This window comes from Takifugu flavidus, chromosome 1, assembly GCF_003711565.1.
Source record: "Takifugu flavidus isolate HTHZ2018 chromosome 1, ASM371156v2, whole genome shotgun sequence".
NCBI lineage: Eukaryota > Metazoa > Chordata > Actinopteri > Tetraodontiformes > Tetraodontidae > Takifugu > Takifugu flavidus.
The window spans coordinates 10,142,524-10,158,584 of NC_079520.1; the positions used below are offsets into that span (position 1 = coordinate 10,142,524).

Genomic DNA, 16,061 nt, shown 5'->3' on the forward strand with positions numbered 1-16,061 from the left:
AAAAACCACTGCAGATAATTTACAGAACAAGTAATTTATGGATGCAACCATGCGTGTTTGGCTCTAGGTCAGACAACCAGTGGGGAGGGGGGCAGTCTGGGTTCATTGCTTTAGAACATACGCCACTGCTGCTTACATGTGTATGAGCACGACCATGTTTGCATCGCCCCATTGACCTCTGCACACACCGGCTGACACATGGAGGCTAAATAAAGTTGACAGGGACGTCTACACACACGTCTGCTCGGGTTTCCATTCGGGGGCAGGCCACCTCACCATCCCCCGCCTCTCGCTAGTAAGCTCCTGTCAGCAAAGGAAATAACCTAAGAAAGGTCAGATGTATTCCCTCGACCTCCTCCTTCGTAGGGCCAGCTTCACTTGCCATTACGCGGAATAAATTTCATCCAACCTTTCCTGAGGGAGCGCGGAGTCCATGTGTGGTAAACAGACTGCCGAAGGCCTCAGGCTCTGGAGTGGCAGGAGGAACAAAGGGAATCAGAGATGCTTGGGCATCAGAGCGTCACCAGCACGGAGGAAGGCCAGTTGATGGTTAACTAGACGTTATTGCACTTTTGGAAAATATGACTCCGGTCCATTCCCGAATTCAGGGACTCATCTTGATCCACTAGCCCCCCTGTTGGTTCAGTCCCACCTTGAAGAATAATGGAGGAGTCACCTCACAGCAGGGGGCTTTACGGCCTTGACATTCAGTCACACGGCAGGAAGCCGACTGAGGTCAGAGATGAAAGAGCACCATTTATCAAGCGAATAAGTAGGTGAAGCTGCAGAAAAGGTCATATTTGCATTTGTCTATTTCCCGTGTTCTTCTGATAATACCGACCTAATGTGCCGATGCAGCACATTCCACCAAGCGCTGTGGCCAGCAACACGTGTGGGCTGACTGCACGGCTCACGCGTGTTCTCCCACACACAAGGACAGTTTAAAAAGCCGAGGCAATTAAGCACCAGACAATGCAGGCGTGCGCCTCTTTGCTCACGCTGGTGGTGTGAAAGCATGCTGGAACCAGCAGGTTTATGCTGAGCGCTTTAAGAAGGGGATAGGACACCACAGAGGGGGCCGACCGCCAGAGCTCATTGAGATTCAGACGTGGTGCTGCAGAGGTTCCCAGGGTGACTCGGCTACAGCGGGAAGATGACAGAGGGAGGAGAGGAGAGGGGAGGGGAGGGGAAGGAGGCAGACCTGCTGATAATCCTGCCAGATTACCTGCACACCCTCTCAGCAAATATGGATGTGTGACCATGCATAGGTTTGCTGCACTGCGTCCACGAGGGCGACTGCATAGCCAGAAGCAGGGCGTGACTTCAGCACACCTAAGGTTCACCGAGCAACGCCCCGGGTCTGCAGCCAACACAGCCCGATGCCATTTCCCAAAAGTATCAGCGCCTTCCCAAATCTGCCCATCCACAGATGAAATGAAACAAAAGGAAAAGTGAGTGTGCGTGTGGGGGGGTTGAAAACCGCTGTCAGAGTGATTCTGTCAAATCCGAGAGTCTCCAGGGCTCCAGAGGACAACCATGAAATAACGTTCACTGGAATTCAAAAGGTTGAGAGGGAGGTAGATTCCCTCCCCCTCCTCCGTGAAGACATTCTCCCCGCGCCCGCTGCCTGCTGCGCTCTGCTACCGTCTGGGTTGCTAAGACCATATTGATTTTGCATAAAGAATAATTAGGTGTCCTGTGATGACCGCTGTGCTGCTGAATACGTAAGGCTCAGTATTCAGAGGAGGAGAAAGGAATCTTGGGTCTCCATTGTTGGTTCAGACACCACAGAGCTGCAGAGATCAATGGCAGCCTGCTCCGCTGTACTCCACAAATATGTCAGTTTTTTATGAGCCACAAAATCCCATCGTGCCTGACTCAAATAAGAAGAGACAAAAGTGCATTTTAGGGCAGCTACAACTACCCAAAACACCAGCTACTGTCTGATTTATCGAATTAAAACCTTCTCAGAGCATGTCAAGTTCTAAACCCACGCTGGTTTTCTTCCAGTAGCACCCAGTTCCAGAGCCGGGGATTACTGTCACTCGGGATGGGGGGGGGGGGGGCGTCACTTCACATTAGGCAGAAATTCCACATTTAGTTCAGCAACAAAGGAGCAGACTTAGGAGCTGAAGAAAACATTCTACAGTGCTATTAATATACGGCAAAGCTGCAGCACTGATGAGCAGGACAGATACATGCTAATAACATCAGGTAACCTGACATTTACTGCAAATCATTTCAAATATTATCTCTTTTCAGATAAGGTTCTGCACAGTAGACAAGGAGATGCTTGGTTCAGGTTGAACTCTCTGAAGAGGAACCCACCTGCGGAACCTGGCAGACAGCGAGTCGCTTCAGCTAGCCCTGAAAACTGTAGAACGCTGTACCTCTGAAAGCCGTCAATAGGTTAATTAAGAGATTCCCTGAGAGAGACAACTCCCATTAGGTCCGAGAGAGACGCAGCCGGGGTTCCCATGTACGTACGAGTATAGAAATGACAGGGAGGTGAATTTTATTGCTGTGTCACAAGGTGACCTTCAGTGCGGATGATCTCAGTATGGAACACTTGATCAATAAGACTATCGATGAGGTCGTGCAGCTAGGCGAGTCTGAAGGCTGGGATTTTATGATTACACCTGACACTTTGTATGATATCAATGTGTCATCATGGGGCGATTCAATTCTGAAAAAATAAAAAGGTTGAAAATAGAAATGTCTATATTTATATTGTGATGTAAATATATGGATTAACCCTTATCAGAATTGTATCTTCAGCACGATCAATGTTCTAACTTGTAAATTTAATACATAAAATCTTACCACAACCCAAAATTTGCTCCAGGTGCACCTGCACATTTCGGCTGCCCCACATTTCAGTGCCCACGCAGCCCTCTCCTCCAAAAAGAATGCACGGCCAGTCTATTTTTGATGTGGGACGTCTGCAGCCGTACGCAGGAGTTCACACCGGAGGTGCACCCAACATTCTGCTGGTGACTGAAGCTAAAGGTGTGATGCATCTGGGGGAAAAGATGCCAGATTTCTTTCATTTGAAAATAGAAATAATAAGTTGGAGAGAGGTGGAACTGAATAGAGTATTATTGACTGGAGTTAACACTAAAACGGTCTTTTTCCAGAAAAGGCCGACCTTGCTCTCTTCTCCAAATCAATCATGGTAATGTAGGACGGCAACATATTTCTGCTCCACACCACGGCTGGGTTTTTCCCCAATGGGACACACTGCAAGGAGGAGGAGATCAAGGGGAATCTTAAAAGATTCTTTCCAGAGCTCAACCAGGAAGGTCTCCAGAGGAATGCGCTGGTTGTTCCTTCAGCCACAATCTCCACCGGTAATAAATAATGACAGCTGCACATGCTGCTCTACTGGTGAGGCCAATCAATCAGCCCGCTGAAGATTAACCTTAAACTGCTTAGCCTTCAGAGCAGCAAATCCAGAGGCCCTCTGCCCTGCGTTGAAGAGGCGCTACTGCTGCTGATAAATGTTATGACCTGACAACCTGCACTCTGTTAAAAACTCACACGAATAAGACCAAAACCAATAATCACGACCATCCTTTTAACTGTATACTGTATTTAGGATTTTGCAAGAATTAGCGATGGATCCTTCAGCCGTCATGTGGTCAATGTGAAGGTGTATTAAGATTCCTGCTGTCAGGATAAAGTTGTCTTTAGGGCACGCAGATGTAAGCAGAAGAGCACCGTACCAACCTAGGATTAAGGTCAGCAGCAGAGAAAGCACTCCCAGATACCAAAATAAGAAGCTAGCGATGTTGCAGCTATAAAAAGTGTCGATTTTAATTTGTGTATCTTGCAAAATGCTGCCACAGATGCAGTGGATGGCGAGACATACAGAAATATTGGCACACACTTACAAATAAAGCACATGGGGACATTTTAGGGTCCCTTCAAGCTTGTCTCAATGCTAACGAGGCAACAATAACAATGCTAATTAGGTAGCAGACACAAGCAACACAAGAGAAGTTGAACTTGTCTATGCGTGAGCATGCAGAACTGCATAACCATATAATTTATGTTCATGGGCACCGATATCACCACAAATGGGGGTAGCTACGAAGGCCAACATGGCTATCAAAGCAGTCACAGGTCCCCCTCCATGTAATAAGATGAATCCTTTGCTTTTGCAGGATCTCTCTCTGAATACTTTTTCTTTATTTAAAAGCTGTCTGTGTCCCCAGTAGAATCCATTTATGTGCAGCAGCTTCCGTAAGTTCTTTGACACACTTGTAATGAAATGGCGAGACAGATATCTAACTCCTGCAGTCTGCATTCTTATCTCTTAATGCCACCAACCCAAACTGTTCTTTTGCCATGTAAGGTTCTTGCATATTTCTCTAAGAGAACACTTACATGAGCTCAGCCTGCAGTATATAAACAGAGAGTAGGCTACATTACGGCAGATTATGACAGAGCAGATTGTTCGGTTGAACATGACATCCCTCCCAACATTTGGATCTATTTTTGTCTGATGGAAACTGGGATTGATCAGCAGGTTTATTACCGTAATCTAGATAATTTCACTCTATGGACCTGAATGTGTAGAACAACACATCACAAAAACATTTGATCCTCTCAAATCCTGTTAGCGTGTCAGGAGGTTCAAGTAATCAATGCATTTAAACAGTTGTGCTTAAAAGGTACACAACACAACACAACCAGCACCTCATTTAAGGTTCATTCATACATAATCAGATTATGTCGTTTAGCTGCCCCAAACGACAAACATGCCATTTGCCAGTTGTTACTGCACCAACCAGATGTCAGTGGAGCATCAGGTGGCCCCACAGAGGACACTTTGATTTAAGTGGTGCCGCCTGTGGCAAGAAAATTAGTTTGGTGGAAAGAGGCCGACATCAAAAAAACAAGGTGGAGTTCTGGGGTAATAACCTGAAAAGAAAATCTGACCCGGGTGTGAATTCAAACCTCAAAGCCCAGCCCAATCTTATTCTTATACCCCAATCACCTGAGTTACTCTTCTCATTAGGTGAAAAGTCACATTTGAGGTTGAGGCAAGCCAGTCCAGCAGGACCTCACACATCAGGAGAGTCACATAAAAAAAGATTCTAACAGAAAAGGAACCAGACAAGTGTGCGTGCGTGCGTGCGTGCGTGCGTGCGTGCGTGCGTGCGTGCGTGCGTGCGTGTGTGGTTAAAACAGTAATTATCTTCAAACATTTGAAGCCTGATGCTGCATGTTGAGGCTCTACTTTTAGAAGCTCGGAGCTCTTTTTATACATGCTAATTACCATCATGTAATACAATTACTCTCTCCACAACCACAGTTTATAGAAGCTTAAATAGAGTCGGTCCTGACTTCTCAAAGACGCGGGGACATATTTAATGTATAACTGTTATATAAATGTGTAATAACACAAATCTGGTCCCAGAAATGGATCGCTGGAATCGTGCTTTAGAGTGTCTGAGTTTAAAAGTTCTATAAAACATCACTGACTAATTTAGCATCCCATAAACAATAGATGAGGACTTGAGTGTTTGTGTGAGACAGAGCTTTAAAGTGCCGCCTGGGCCCTGGGAACTGGAATGCAGCGCTGGGGTTTGTCTCAGGTCAGCTCGTCAGCTCTGCTTTCTTCCTGTTCCACAGTTCTGTCTCACTTTTTAAACACGCGACCTAAAGCAGAGCAACAGAAATGATGCTGTTGTCTGAGGATACAGTTCTGAGTCTTAGATGCTGGAAGATAAATAGGATGAGTGGTAATAAATAATAATCCGTTCATTCAAAAATCTGCCAAACTGTGCCGCCATTGTGACAGCAACCTTCAGGCTACTGATAATCTCATTTAAAACAGAAGGATAACGTCTGGCCAGATTGGGGGGGGGGGGTTGGGGTTGTGTGCAAGACAGTGGCTCGAGTGTCACTGGCCATATTTGTCCGTTAAGCTAAATGTTTCCCATGCTGCCTCACTGTTTAAAGGTCAACTCGGCTATTGTGAGGAAGCATGCAGGCGACATTAGCCTGTAATGGACTCCAATTAAATAAAGCCCGAGTCACATCAAATCCACAAGACTCATGTCTCCATACAAACAACATCACCAAAAACAACCTAGACGGCAAATCTGGAGGGACAAGATTAAGAGAATAACTGGAAACAATTAAAGATACCCTTTAAATTGACTGAGAGCTCGTCACATTAAGGTTCAGCTGTTGCTGCCATTCTGAACTCTTGGTCGTATAAACTGATGAAGTGTTGGGAATAACAACAAACTTACATATTTATAATCCTGTGAGGAAATGACCCCTCTGAGCCCGTGGCCGGTGGTAGAAAATGACAGGACTCTTCTCACATTTTCCGCCTCTGCAGCAAACTCAGCAGGGGAGAGTTGATTCAGACTGTGACAGCAGGCTCATACTGTCCATCCATCTGACTACAGGATCTGAAATGTTCAGCGCACCCATCCCCCGTCGGGAGGATGCTTTGATTTCTATTATGGGATGCTCGCACACTGGCCCCACTTGACAGAGCGTCATTTACCGCTGATCACCCGCACATCACTTATCAATAAAGAGTGGGATGTTTGAATGACCACACTAAAGCCTGAAGGAGCCCAAACAAAAAAATGAACTTGGGTCAAAACCCACAAAGAGATTCATTGTATCGTTGCCTGGAATCCTGCGGTTTGGAATCCTCCACGGGATCCTCTGCAACAAATCCCTCTTTAAAACTGAGGGCCAGAGAGGAGCGCGTTGTCAGTCGATACGTATCCAGGAGGCTCGTGCGCAGCGACCCCCACTTCTTCTCCTCCCTCCATCTTTACTCGCCCTCCCACATGTCTCCTCCATCAGCTCTGGAGACCCCAAATTCAATTACAGCCAGGCAGCAGTGGGAGGAAGCAGCTTGGGTCCGGCCGAGAGGAATTCCGATACATTTCCATCCAGTACAGTCAGCAAGGAAAAAGCAACATTTTCTAATTTTTAATTAGCAATTAAAAAGAATGAAAAAGAAGCCGCAGACTGGGTTTAGGGATACATCTTCCGGACTGATAAGATGGTGCAGGCGTGTGTGTGTGGTTGTGTGTGGTGGGGGACCATGTTTGGTAATATAAGGCACCACAGGACGAGGGTAAATCACCTGATATCTCATCGCTGGTCCGTCTGACATGTTAATTATCCCACTGAATCTCAATGAAAATTCATAATTCATTGAAGAGCGGCGCTCAAGCTGCCGCGGTGAAGCTGCTTCCTGCGAGGGTTTCGCTTTTTATTTAAAACTGGGAGCACATCACAGAGACAGCGAGCAAAGGCTGGCGGGGAGCAGCGCCGCCACCACACCCATCACGTCCTGTGATGTGTGACTCCCCCGATGGTGCCACGCACTCCAAGAGCTGAATGAAATGCTCAAGATGTCGTCATCAAAGGGCGCCATTCGGCGGGATAATAACGCATCTGTGCCGATCTTGAGTCGGGGGAGCGAGCATCACCCGTCTGTCATCAGAACCCCCGTGCAGAGATCACGGGTTCTGTTTGCGTTCGCCTCGTCTCGTCGCCACTCCCTGAATTGACACAGGCAAACGCTGGCACGAGGCAGGGGGATGAGTCAATTTTGGTGCCGCCTGGACCAAACAAACCACAATCTTCAACAACAGATCCCTTGTGGTTACCATAGGAACAAGGCTTATTATAACACACAGCATCAGTTTTCCCAAAGCACCTGTGCACAGTATAGGAGGCAGCGCAACATAAAGATGTCAAACTTGACTCCAACAGCAGATGGGAAACCGATCAGCAGAACCGGTTTGTCGTTTCAGGCACAGCATGAATAAAACAGGCGACGGGCTCAGCTGAGCGACAGCATCAGCTCGAGAGTTTAAGAAAATGATGAGGTGGTGTGATGAAGGTAGAGACGCTCAGAGAGGTCAGCTGCTCAGGTGTGCATCTGATACAGCATATCAAAAAAAAAGAGTTTGAATTAGTGTCCTAATAGCATGGCTTTACATAACTTTACCCAACATATGGATGCACTTTGTTCCCCAACAGTTGCTGTAGGTACCCTTGAGAATCCTTATTTTATTTTAATTTGCCATATTTAAGTGTTTGGGTGGAAAGTAGGTCTGATGGTCAGCAGATCTATTGTAACCAGACGGTTCCTCATACACAGGCAGTCCTGCCATATAACACAGCGAGATAACAGATAAAATGATATTTAATTCAATAAATTTTAGTTCAACAATTAAAAAGGCTGTTTACAGTTCATTTGTGATTTGCCACATCCACCGGTTATACACTGCTGCTCCTCATCCTCAGTGACCCACTTAAATTTTAGGATATGAGGGAGGAAGGACATGTGTGGGAATGTAACCCCCCCCACCCCCACCCATTCCACGGTGGGATTTTGATTTCATGCCATGGACTAAAAGCAACCCACAGTTCAGAGGTCATGAGAGAAGAAAATTCAGCGCAACATCACCATGTGTGCCAGGGCTGCCTTGACATTTGCTATATTTTTGTGGTGACACAGGGGATATAAATGCCCCCTCCCCCCAAATCTTTTCCAGCCCCAAACATTATGCCATCTTTTAGAAAAACTGGGTCAATAAGCAGCGAGACCGTGAGGGCCCAATAATCCCCGAGAACATATTGTGGCTCATATTTTAATTCAAGACGTCAGAGAGCACAAAGGCGTCGTGCGCGCTGCTGGAAAGATGTCAACAAATGCAAACGTACGTGCTGCCAATGAAAGTAAATTTACATTATTCCCGTTACTCTTTGAAGGGAGAGCCCCCACCCTCTCCGCCTGGAAGATACATGAATGGAAGGCAGGGCTCGCACGCTCCTCATCCACCTCTAAGCGTAGCCATGGCAACCTGCACATAGCCCGGCAGATTCCGCGTGGCCTTTCTCAGCTGACAGTATATAAGCTCAAGAGGCAAATCCTTGTAAGAGCATCCAAAGTGCCTCGGAGACAGAGGACATCCTGGAGCTCCAAGGTCGCAGGGGTTGCACAGAGGAGGTGATTTTCGTGCGGGATGATAAATGGCAAATGATTTCATTTCCTGGCAGGAAGCCGGGGAGAATAACAGAGAGAATAACAGATTAAAAGGGACGAGGCCCATCCTACTGGGAGCGCTGTCTCTAAAACACAAACAATAAACAGTTCTATTTTAAGGCTCCCCCATGCTGAGCAAATATGACACGTTAGCGGAGTCGACGGTGAGCATCAGAGGTGTGGATTCCTTCCACAGTCAGGAGATAAAAAAATCACAGGTACTGAACAGCTACACGTCACCTTTCTAACAATCTTTTTATTCACCTTCTCTGGAAAGACAAACTTGATGTAAGAGGCCATGGTCACATGACCCCAACAGAAAATAGACACATTTAAATTGACCGCCTGCATTCGCTTTACAGGGCACACTTCATCTTTTTTTGTACGTGATGTGATGGAAAAATCCAGGAGAGAGCCGTTCCTGATGCCGTAGGTCTCCCCCACTGCTGCCGCCGTCTCCCTCACTGCCAATCAAATCCTGTTTGCGTTCTTGTTCAGCCAATCACGACTCTTCAACGTGTATCGGTGCCAAATCGTCCTTGCGCACCAAAATCATCCAACCACCAACTCCTGTCGGTTCTCTCTCCCCGAGGCGGGGCGCGGCGAGGCGCGGCTGGGGAAGCAGACCGTGTCGCCGCGGCAGCTCAGAGTTTTTAACGGGTTTAACAAACTGCTCGGAGGCGAGACTGAGCGGCGGCTTCTTTTTGTGACACGGAGCACAAAAAGACAGAGAGCAGATTGGCTACAACAGGGTCAAATAAGTGAATTTCAGTTCTTCAGAGAAGCGAGTGATCGGTTGAGACTAAAAGCTCCTCTACCACTTTAAGACGGTTTACGAGAAAACATTCCCGGCAGCAGTTGCCATGGCAAAAACATAAATGACATAAATGATTCTTAAGGATCCTTGCTAGCCAATGTTTATCCTCAAACAGCTGTGGAGGTCTTTTGTGTGGAATGCTGTGGTTAAGAGTACATTTTACCTGTACTTCTCTGCATTCACGTGCACCTTCGGGATTGTGTGCTGGGAATAAATCTCATCTGGAAAAGCCAGTGAAAATGCCAAGAGATGAAGGCTTCTCTAATTAACGAGTGGAAGATTTTCCTCTGCATGGAAGGCCTGTAAAGAGCGAGGCCCTAACCCCAGTATGATGTACAAGAGAGAGACGACTGCAGCCTTCGGCTCATTACACCTCAAGAAGTGGAGGAGAAATCAGAGTTCAGTAGAAGTGAGTTTTGCAAATGGAGCCGGAACGTTCTCTCTGTTCAAAGGAATGAGGAGGAATGGCTTTCCTCCCTCCCCTGCCTTCATTAGCCCATCCCCCTCCTTTGAACCCCTGAATCCGGGCCACGACCACAGGCAACTTCTGCAGCTCTTCAACCAGCCATCGGCAAATATGAGCGTCAAAACATCAGCACAGAGGCTGGCAGATCGCAGCACAGATGCCAGGGTACAGTCTGGATTTGCTGCCCTGCTGAACTGCGTATGAAACGACTGGACGGAAGGGAAAATCATCTCAATGGCAGTGAGGAAGCGCAGCCAGACCAGTTATTTTGGCCCGAGTGATGCTTTGGAACCAGTGCAAGTCTGCAGTCATCAAGGTTTGCCATGAGCATCAACACAAACGTGTTCACAGCCAGGGTTTTAAGTGGGCCACAGCGTGGTACGCTACCCACGAGATGGCTCCAAGGCCACTTTTTGTTTCTCAACCATCTGATATTCCGCCCGCTGAGGTGGAAATTTACCCCTCTGAATACGAGGAATGCGAGCTTTCAGTTTCACTTACAGGGTGATATTACACAGGTCTGATGGGGAGACACGGTCCTGCCTCGAGCCGCTTCAGAACTGCTGAAACCACCAGCCACATCTGGAACAATGTGTCATCCCGTTACTGCCAAAATAAAAGAAACTAAGTGTCTGACAAGCATGTTGTTAGGCGGCTCGCTTATCTCGCTCTGCCGCTGCTGCAGCCCATTAATGTCAGCGAGATCTGGGGAGATGGGAGCACGGAATGGGGGGGTGGGGGGAAGTGTGTGTGTGAAAGGAAGAGGATTACGAGGGTAACTCGTGCAAATGAGAAAAAGTTAGCAGTGACGTGAGCCAACGCAGACACCACATTTAAATAGCCTTAACGGATCCCACCTCAGCATCTGTCTGTGACTTCATCAACCCAACACGGACGACAAGAACTTCCTGCCTCCTACATAAAGGGCTTTTAAAAAAAAAAAAACATTTTACAAGTATTATGATGTTCCACATTGAAACTATAACAGTCGGTGAGTGTGGAAAACACGCCTCTTGGACACCTTCAGGCAAAAATCAGCACTGAGCCCACAGAGATTTTTATCTCCAGCACCGGGTGGAGATAAAGGATATAACGCGAGTGCTAAATTGGGCAGGAATAAAGCTTTCTGTTGGCACGGGCCTTTTGTTATCCTCTCCTGAGCAGCTGCGGTGACGAAAGCTGCTTGTAGCTGACGTTACCTCGCAGCCCAACTACATCATGGCCCTGCCGTCACCTTACCGGGACCGATTCGGAGAAAATCCCACGGACTCCGTCAGCATGTGACACGCAGCTCTTGGACCTCAAACGGAGTCCGCTCAGACATGCGAACGCCACAAGGGTGGCGAGAGTGGTCTCACAGGTCCTCAAACTAGGAAATGCATCACTTGAAAACAAGCAGCAGGACAGCACTGCAGAAGCTTTCACTGTCTCCTTGTGCTTCCTGCTCCTCAAAACAAACAGGTTCTGACCACTTTAGGAGAATTCTTGCAGAACATGCCGGTATCATGAATACAGAAGTGGCCGCGGCGTCTCTGGGTGTGGCTAGACTGCCCTGCCCTGTTGCTATTGGTTTAACATAGACCTGGGGGGTTTACGGCCTCTGGGCCCACATCTGCTCTTTGGGTTGTCCTGAGCCCACAAGAGTGAAGTTATGGGAACTTAGGACCCAAATAAATGCACAAATACGCAAGGAAAACAATTCCATTTCTTATTTCAAAGGCATGTTAAGCACGTGTGTTTGTTCAAGGGAATACAAGTTTGCTTTTGATTGGTTGATAGAGAGTTGTGTTCAACACTAAACAATGGCCTAAAGCCGATGAAAAGCCATTATAAAGCAACCATGTCCTGCATTATTGCCCATCCAGAACTGTTTGTGAGGCCTGTGAGTGACTAATGTCTCCTGTCTGTCAGTATAAGAGGAAACACACAAATCAGGCAGTCTTTCAGATGCTTTTAAGTCAATATATGTTAATTTAGGAAGATTTACTGTCTTTGTTTTCTAATATCGAATCAAACGTGCAGTTTAGATCCCCCACTGCGGGATCTAAATTTAGGCTCCCTATTAGAATGTTTAAATACGCATCTCTGGGAGAGTTAATCCCCTAAATCCTGTGTGAATGGAGCAGCTCTTTTCATTCATAATAAAAGCTTATTACTTTGATTTCACACAGCATGAGGCTTCTCCAACGTCATCAGTAAAACTGAAGAAGAAGCGGAGGAGGAGGAGGAGGAGGTGGAGGAGGAGGGGTCGGGGACTCTGGAAAAAAAATGATCAGAACCCCCGGGACAGAACCAGAACAGAAGCAGTGAGAACCGACCTCCACAATTAGCAGCCAAAACACTAACAGGGCAAAAATTAAAATGAAATAGCCCAGTTTCATCCATGGATTCAACAGCTCAACATCACGCAGTTGCCATGCCAACCTGTTAGCAGACTGCTGCCGGTGCTGCTATGATAAAGCTGGGAAACGCTTCTTAGCTGTCTGCAGTAATGAAGAGCCCCAGTCTGACATTAGCATTCCCGTCCAGAAAGGCGAGCAGCCTCCCAACACTCACCGAGACGTCAAAGAGCTCCTCTGTGTCGTCCAACATGCGGACCCTGACGGTGACGTGCCGACCAGGGGGCATGGCTGGCGGCCGGTGCGCGGGGTCCAGTGTGCTGATGCCAAGAGTCTCCGGCGCTCCGAGACGCTGCCCCGCTCCGAAGGCAATTGGCTCTGGGTCCGGTTCTGCCATGATGAACAGCGACGCTGCGGGGGTGCCGAGAGAGGAATGTCAGGGCGACTTTAGCCAATTAGAAGACAATTAGTAGCCAAATGTGACAACTGATTATCGGAAGCAAGGAAAAGAAGTGACACAATGGATGAGTGTGAGTTTATTATATCAGTTTAATCACTTTGCATACAAAACTAGGAAGAAGTATCACAAACTTAGAAAAAAAGTGCAAAGATATTCATGACTTCAGATGACAAATGCAACATTTCTCCTGACCAACAACTCATTAAGGCACAAATAAATGAATAAATAATCAACTAATCAACGAACCACAGTATTGATTCATGGTCATGGGGCAGAGAAAGTGCCTGAATGTTAGTTGCAGGACTGAGGAGACCAGAGGGGACATCTTAGATCACTCCTGTCCCACATCAGGAGCACATTTCAGTCTAGACAGCCCCCTCACTCATCCACTCAGGTATGACGTCTCGTTGCCAGCCTCATTCCAGCGCGCTGATGTCACTCCGAGTCCTCACTGGGAGGTTCATGGGAGCGCTGGGGCCAGTGGGAAATTGCTCAGCTGCTGCAGAGGTGAAAGCCTGCTGGCAGGAGGAAGCTGAGAGCTGAATAAGGTATTTCAGCAGGAGTGGATAATGTAATCCAGCCGAGTGTGCAGCCCCAAAAGGCCAAGGACAGTGCATATACTCCGATCTGTCCCCGGTGACTCATTTCATTTAGTCGCAGCCTCACTTTTATTATTGATTATGGTATCAAGTTCAGCAACACGGAAGAAAAGGGCGACTGACCTTAAAATCATGAAATCTATTCCCAAACAGAAGAGGTTTTGAGACCAGCTCAGGTCTATCTGGGTGGAGTTTGCATGACCTCCATAACCAGTGTGTGTTTTCCATAAACACAACCGGAAACATGCACATCAGCTTGATTACAGACTCTCAACTGCTGCTGGATGTGTGAGTGTGTGGATGATTGGGACGCGTGTCCTCTGATGGACAGCGGACCTGTTCCTACCTCTCGCCCACGACAATATTTCACCCCAAAAAAATGACAGAGCCATGAGCGGAGCCCTGTGGCACACCACAAGAGGGTAAAACTCTTGAAGAGGAGAGGTTACCAGCCATTACAGAGCAACTTGGACTTTTATGGACGCCTTCCCAGACATCCACACTGCCAAATGGGTTTGAACGAGAAGAGTCATCTTTCTTACTCTTAGATTTCCCCACAAGTGTGAGCACCAGGGGAGCGTTTACAGATGAACAGGCTCTCTCTGGCTGATGGGATTTATTCATTTCAAATCGTGACATCCGATCATCACTTCACAGCCCGGATTTCTGCTCAGTCTGTAAATTTGCAGCTCTGGACTTGCACATTGGTGTCAGGTAACCAGACCCTCTTCAAACAAGGCAGCAGTGAAACCCAGGACGGTGAGACGCCGATTGTTTCAGCCAACGAGCAGCAGGATCATTTATGGGTCAGACAAACAAACCAAAAGCAGCCCCCAGTTTTATAGCTGGTCTCCTGTTCCAGAGTCAAGGGTCTGACACAGTGGCCCAGTGTGCACCACCAGCCGGCTCCCAGTAAGTCACCCTTCCTTTCAACCTGTTTGCTTGAAATTCCCCACCAGGGTGTAAGATGGAGCAGTGACTCTCTGGGGCCCTAACAGAGGCTCCTCTGTGTGCTGGGGCACACAGGCCTGCCGCTCCAACACGGCACAGCTGGAATCTCTTAGGGACAGCTGAATGGCCACCGGCCGGGGCTGTTCCAGCCAGGTGGCCCCAGAACAAGACAGGAATTTTATTTTTTTAAAGAAAAAACAAACAAAAAACTGAATTTTCCAGTTTCCCAGCAGACACTGATACCTGGGTGGGGCAGCCATTGCATGAGTCACTTTAAGTTGGATTTGGGACGCGGTGACATGTGTTTCGTTGGAAAGCTCGAACAGGATCCGTGCATGTTGCAACCCGACCCGGTCTGCAAACGGGCGGAATGATAAGTGAGAGGGCGGTGGAGGAAGGTGAGGTCTTTACCTCCATGCAGACCCACCTCTCGCAGCCGTGCCGGTGCGTTCGCACCAATCATTTCATGTGGGTTATTGGAGCAGGGTGCTGTAATCCCGCAGGACACACCGTGTCGTCCACGCACAACCTGGACTGACAAGTGCAAACCCACGCAAACTAACTGGCAGGCAGAAAATACCCCCCCAATCCCTCGGTGCAAGATTTGATCACGAAAATCGATGCAGCCGCCAAAGCGACTGCGGCGCCTGCACGCGTCAGTGCGAGAAAAAGTGGACGTGCGCGATGGAAGCCGTGTTGCATGACCAACAAAACTGGGCATTTTCCGCACGTTATTGCAGTTTTAGATCCAGAGGATCACAGACCAACGCGGCAAAGATCTCCGATGACTTAACCCTAATCTCCTCTAACAAGTTGAATCACTTCCCTTAAGAGAGCAGAGAGAGGGAGAGAGGGCACTTACCCCTTCTCCAGATATGCACGCGTATTCACACGGACGTGTTTCCAAACGTGGAAAAGAGATTTTAAAATCCACCAGAAGCGCCGATGACCGTAGAGAATCCTGACTGGAGTTTTTACATGAGGCTGGAACCGGAGAGGAGGCTTTCCGTGCTCGCCATGGCCGACGACTGAGCGAGTGAGCCGGGTAGGGGGAGAGAAGAAGACGGGATTACAGAGAGGAGAGCGGTGGATCCACTCCCGGTGCCCTGATTCAGACAATGAAGGAGGCGCTGCTGCACCTCCACCTCCTTACAGTGCCCACAAACGGAGAAACACTGACATCTAGAGGTCATTGATCGAACAACAACCAATTTAAAAAGCCCTATAGTTCTTTAGAAAAGAAAAGAAAACTCATTAAAAGTAACAATCTTTCACTAAACAACATAGCAAAATGGACCACAGAAAGAATAAGGTAAAAAAGACAATAAAAGCACAAGTTTTAAAATGATAATTTAAATAAAGGCAAAAAAAAGAGTGCCACATGAACTG

The 16,061-nt window shown here is 47.6% G+C and overlaps 1 protein-coding gene across 2 annotated transcripts in view; it reads right to left on the reverse strand.

The window, feature by feature from the left end:
• LOC130514982 (FERM, ARHGEF and pleckstrin domain-containing protein 1-like) overlaps positions 1-15,793 on the reverse strand; it is a 33,574-nt gene extending 17,781 nt beyond the window's left edge. The window contains exons 1-2 of one of the 2 annotated variants that reach the window (XM_057015055.1): positions 15,535-15,793; positions 12,880-13,073 (exon numbers count right to left, since the gene is read on the reverse strand). In XM_057015055.1, coding sequence (XP_056871035.1) covers positions 12,880-13,059 — 180 coding nt within the window. In that variant the 5' untranslated portion in view covers positions 13,060-13,073; positions 15,535-15,793. The remainder of the gene's footprint in view (positions 1-12,879; positions 13,074-15,534) is intronic. The other variant, XM_057014985.1, reaches the window with a different exon arrangement.
• Positions 15,794-16,061: the final 268 nt, after the last annotated feature.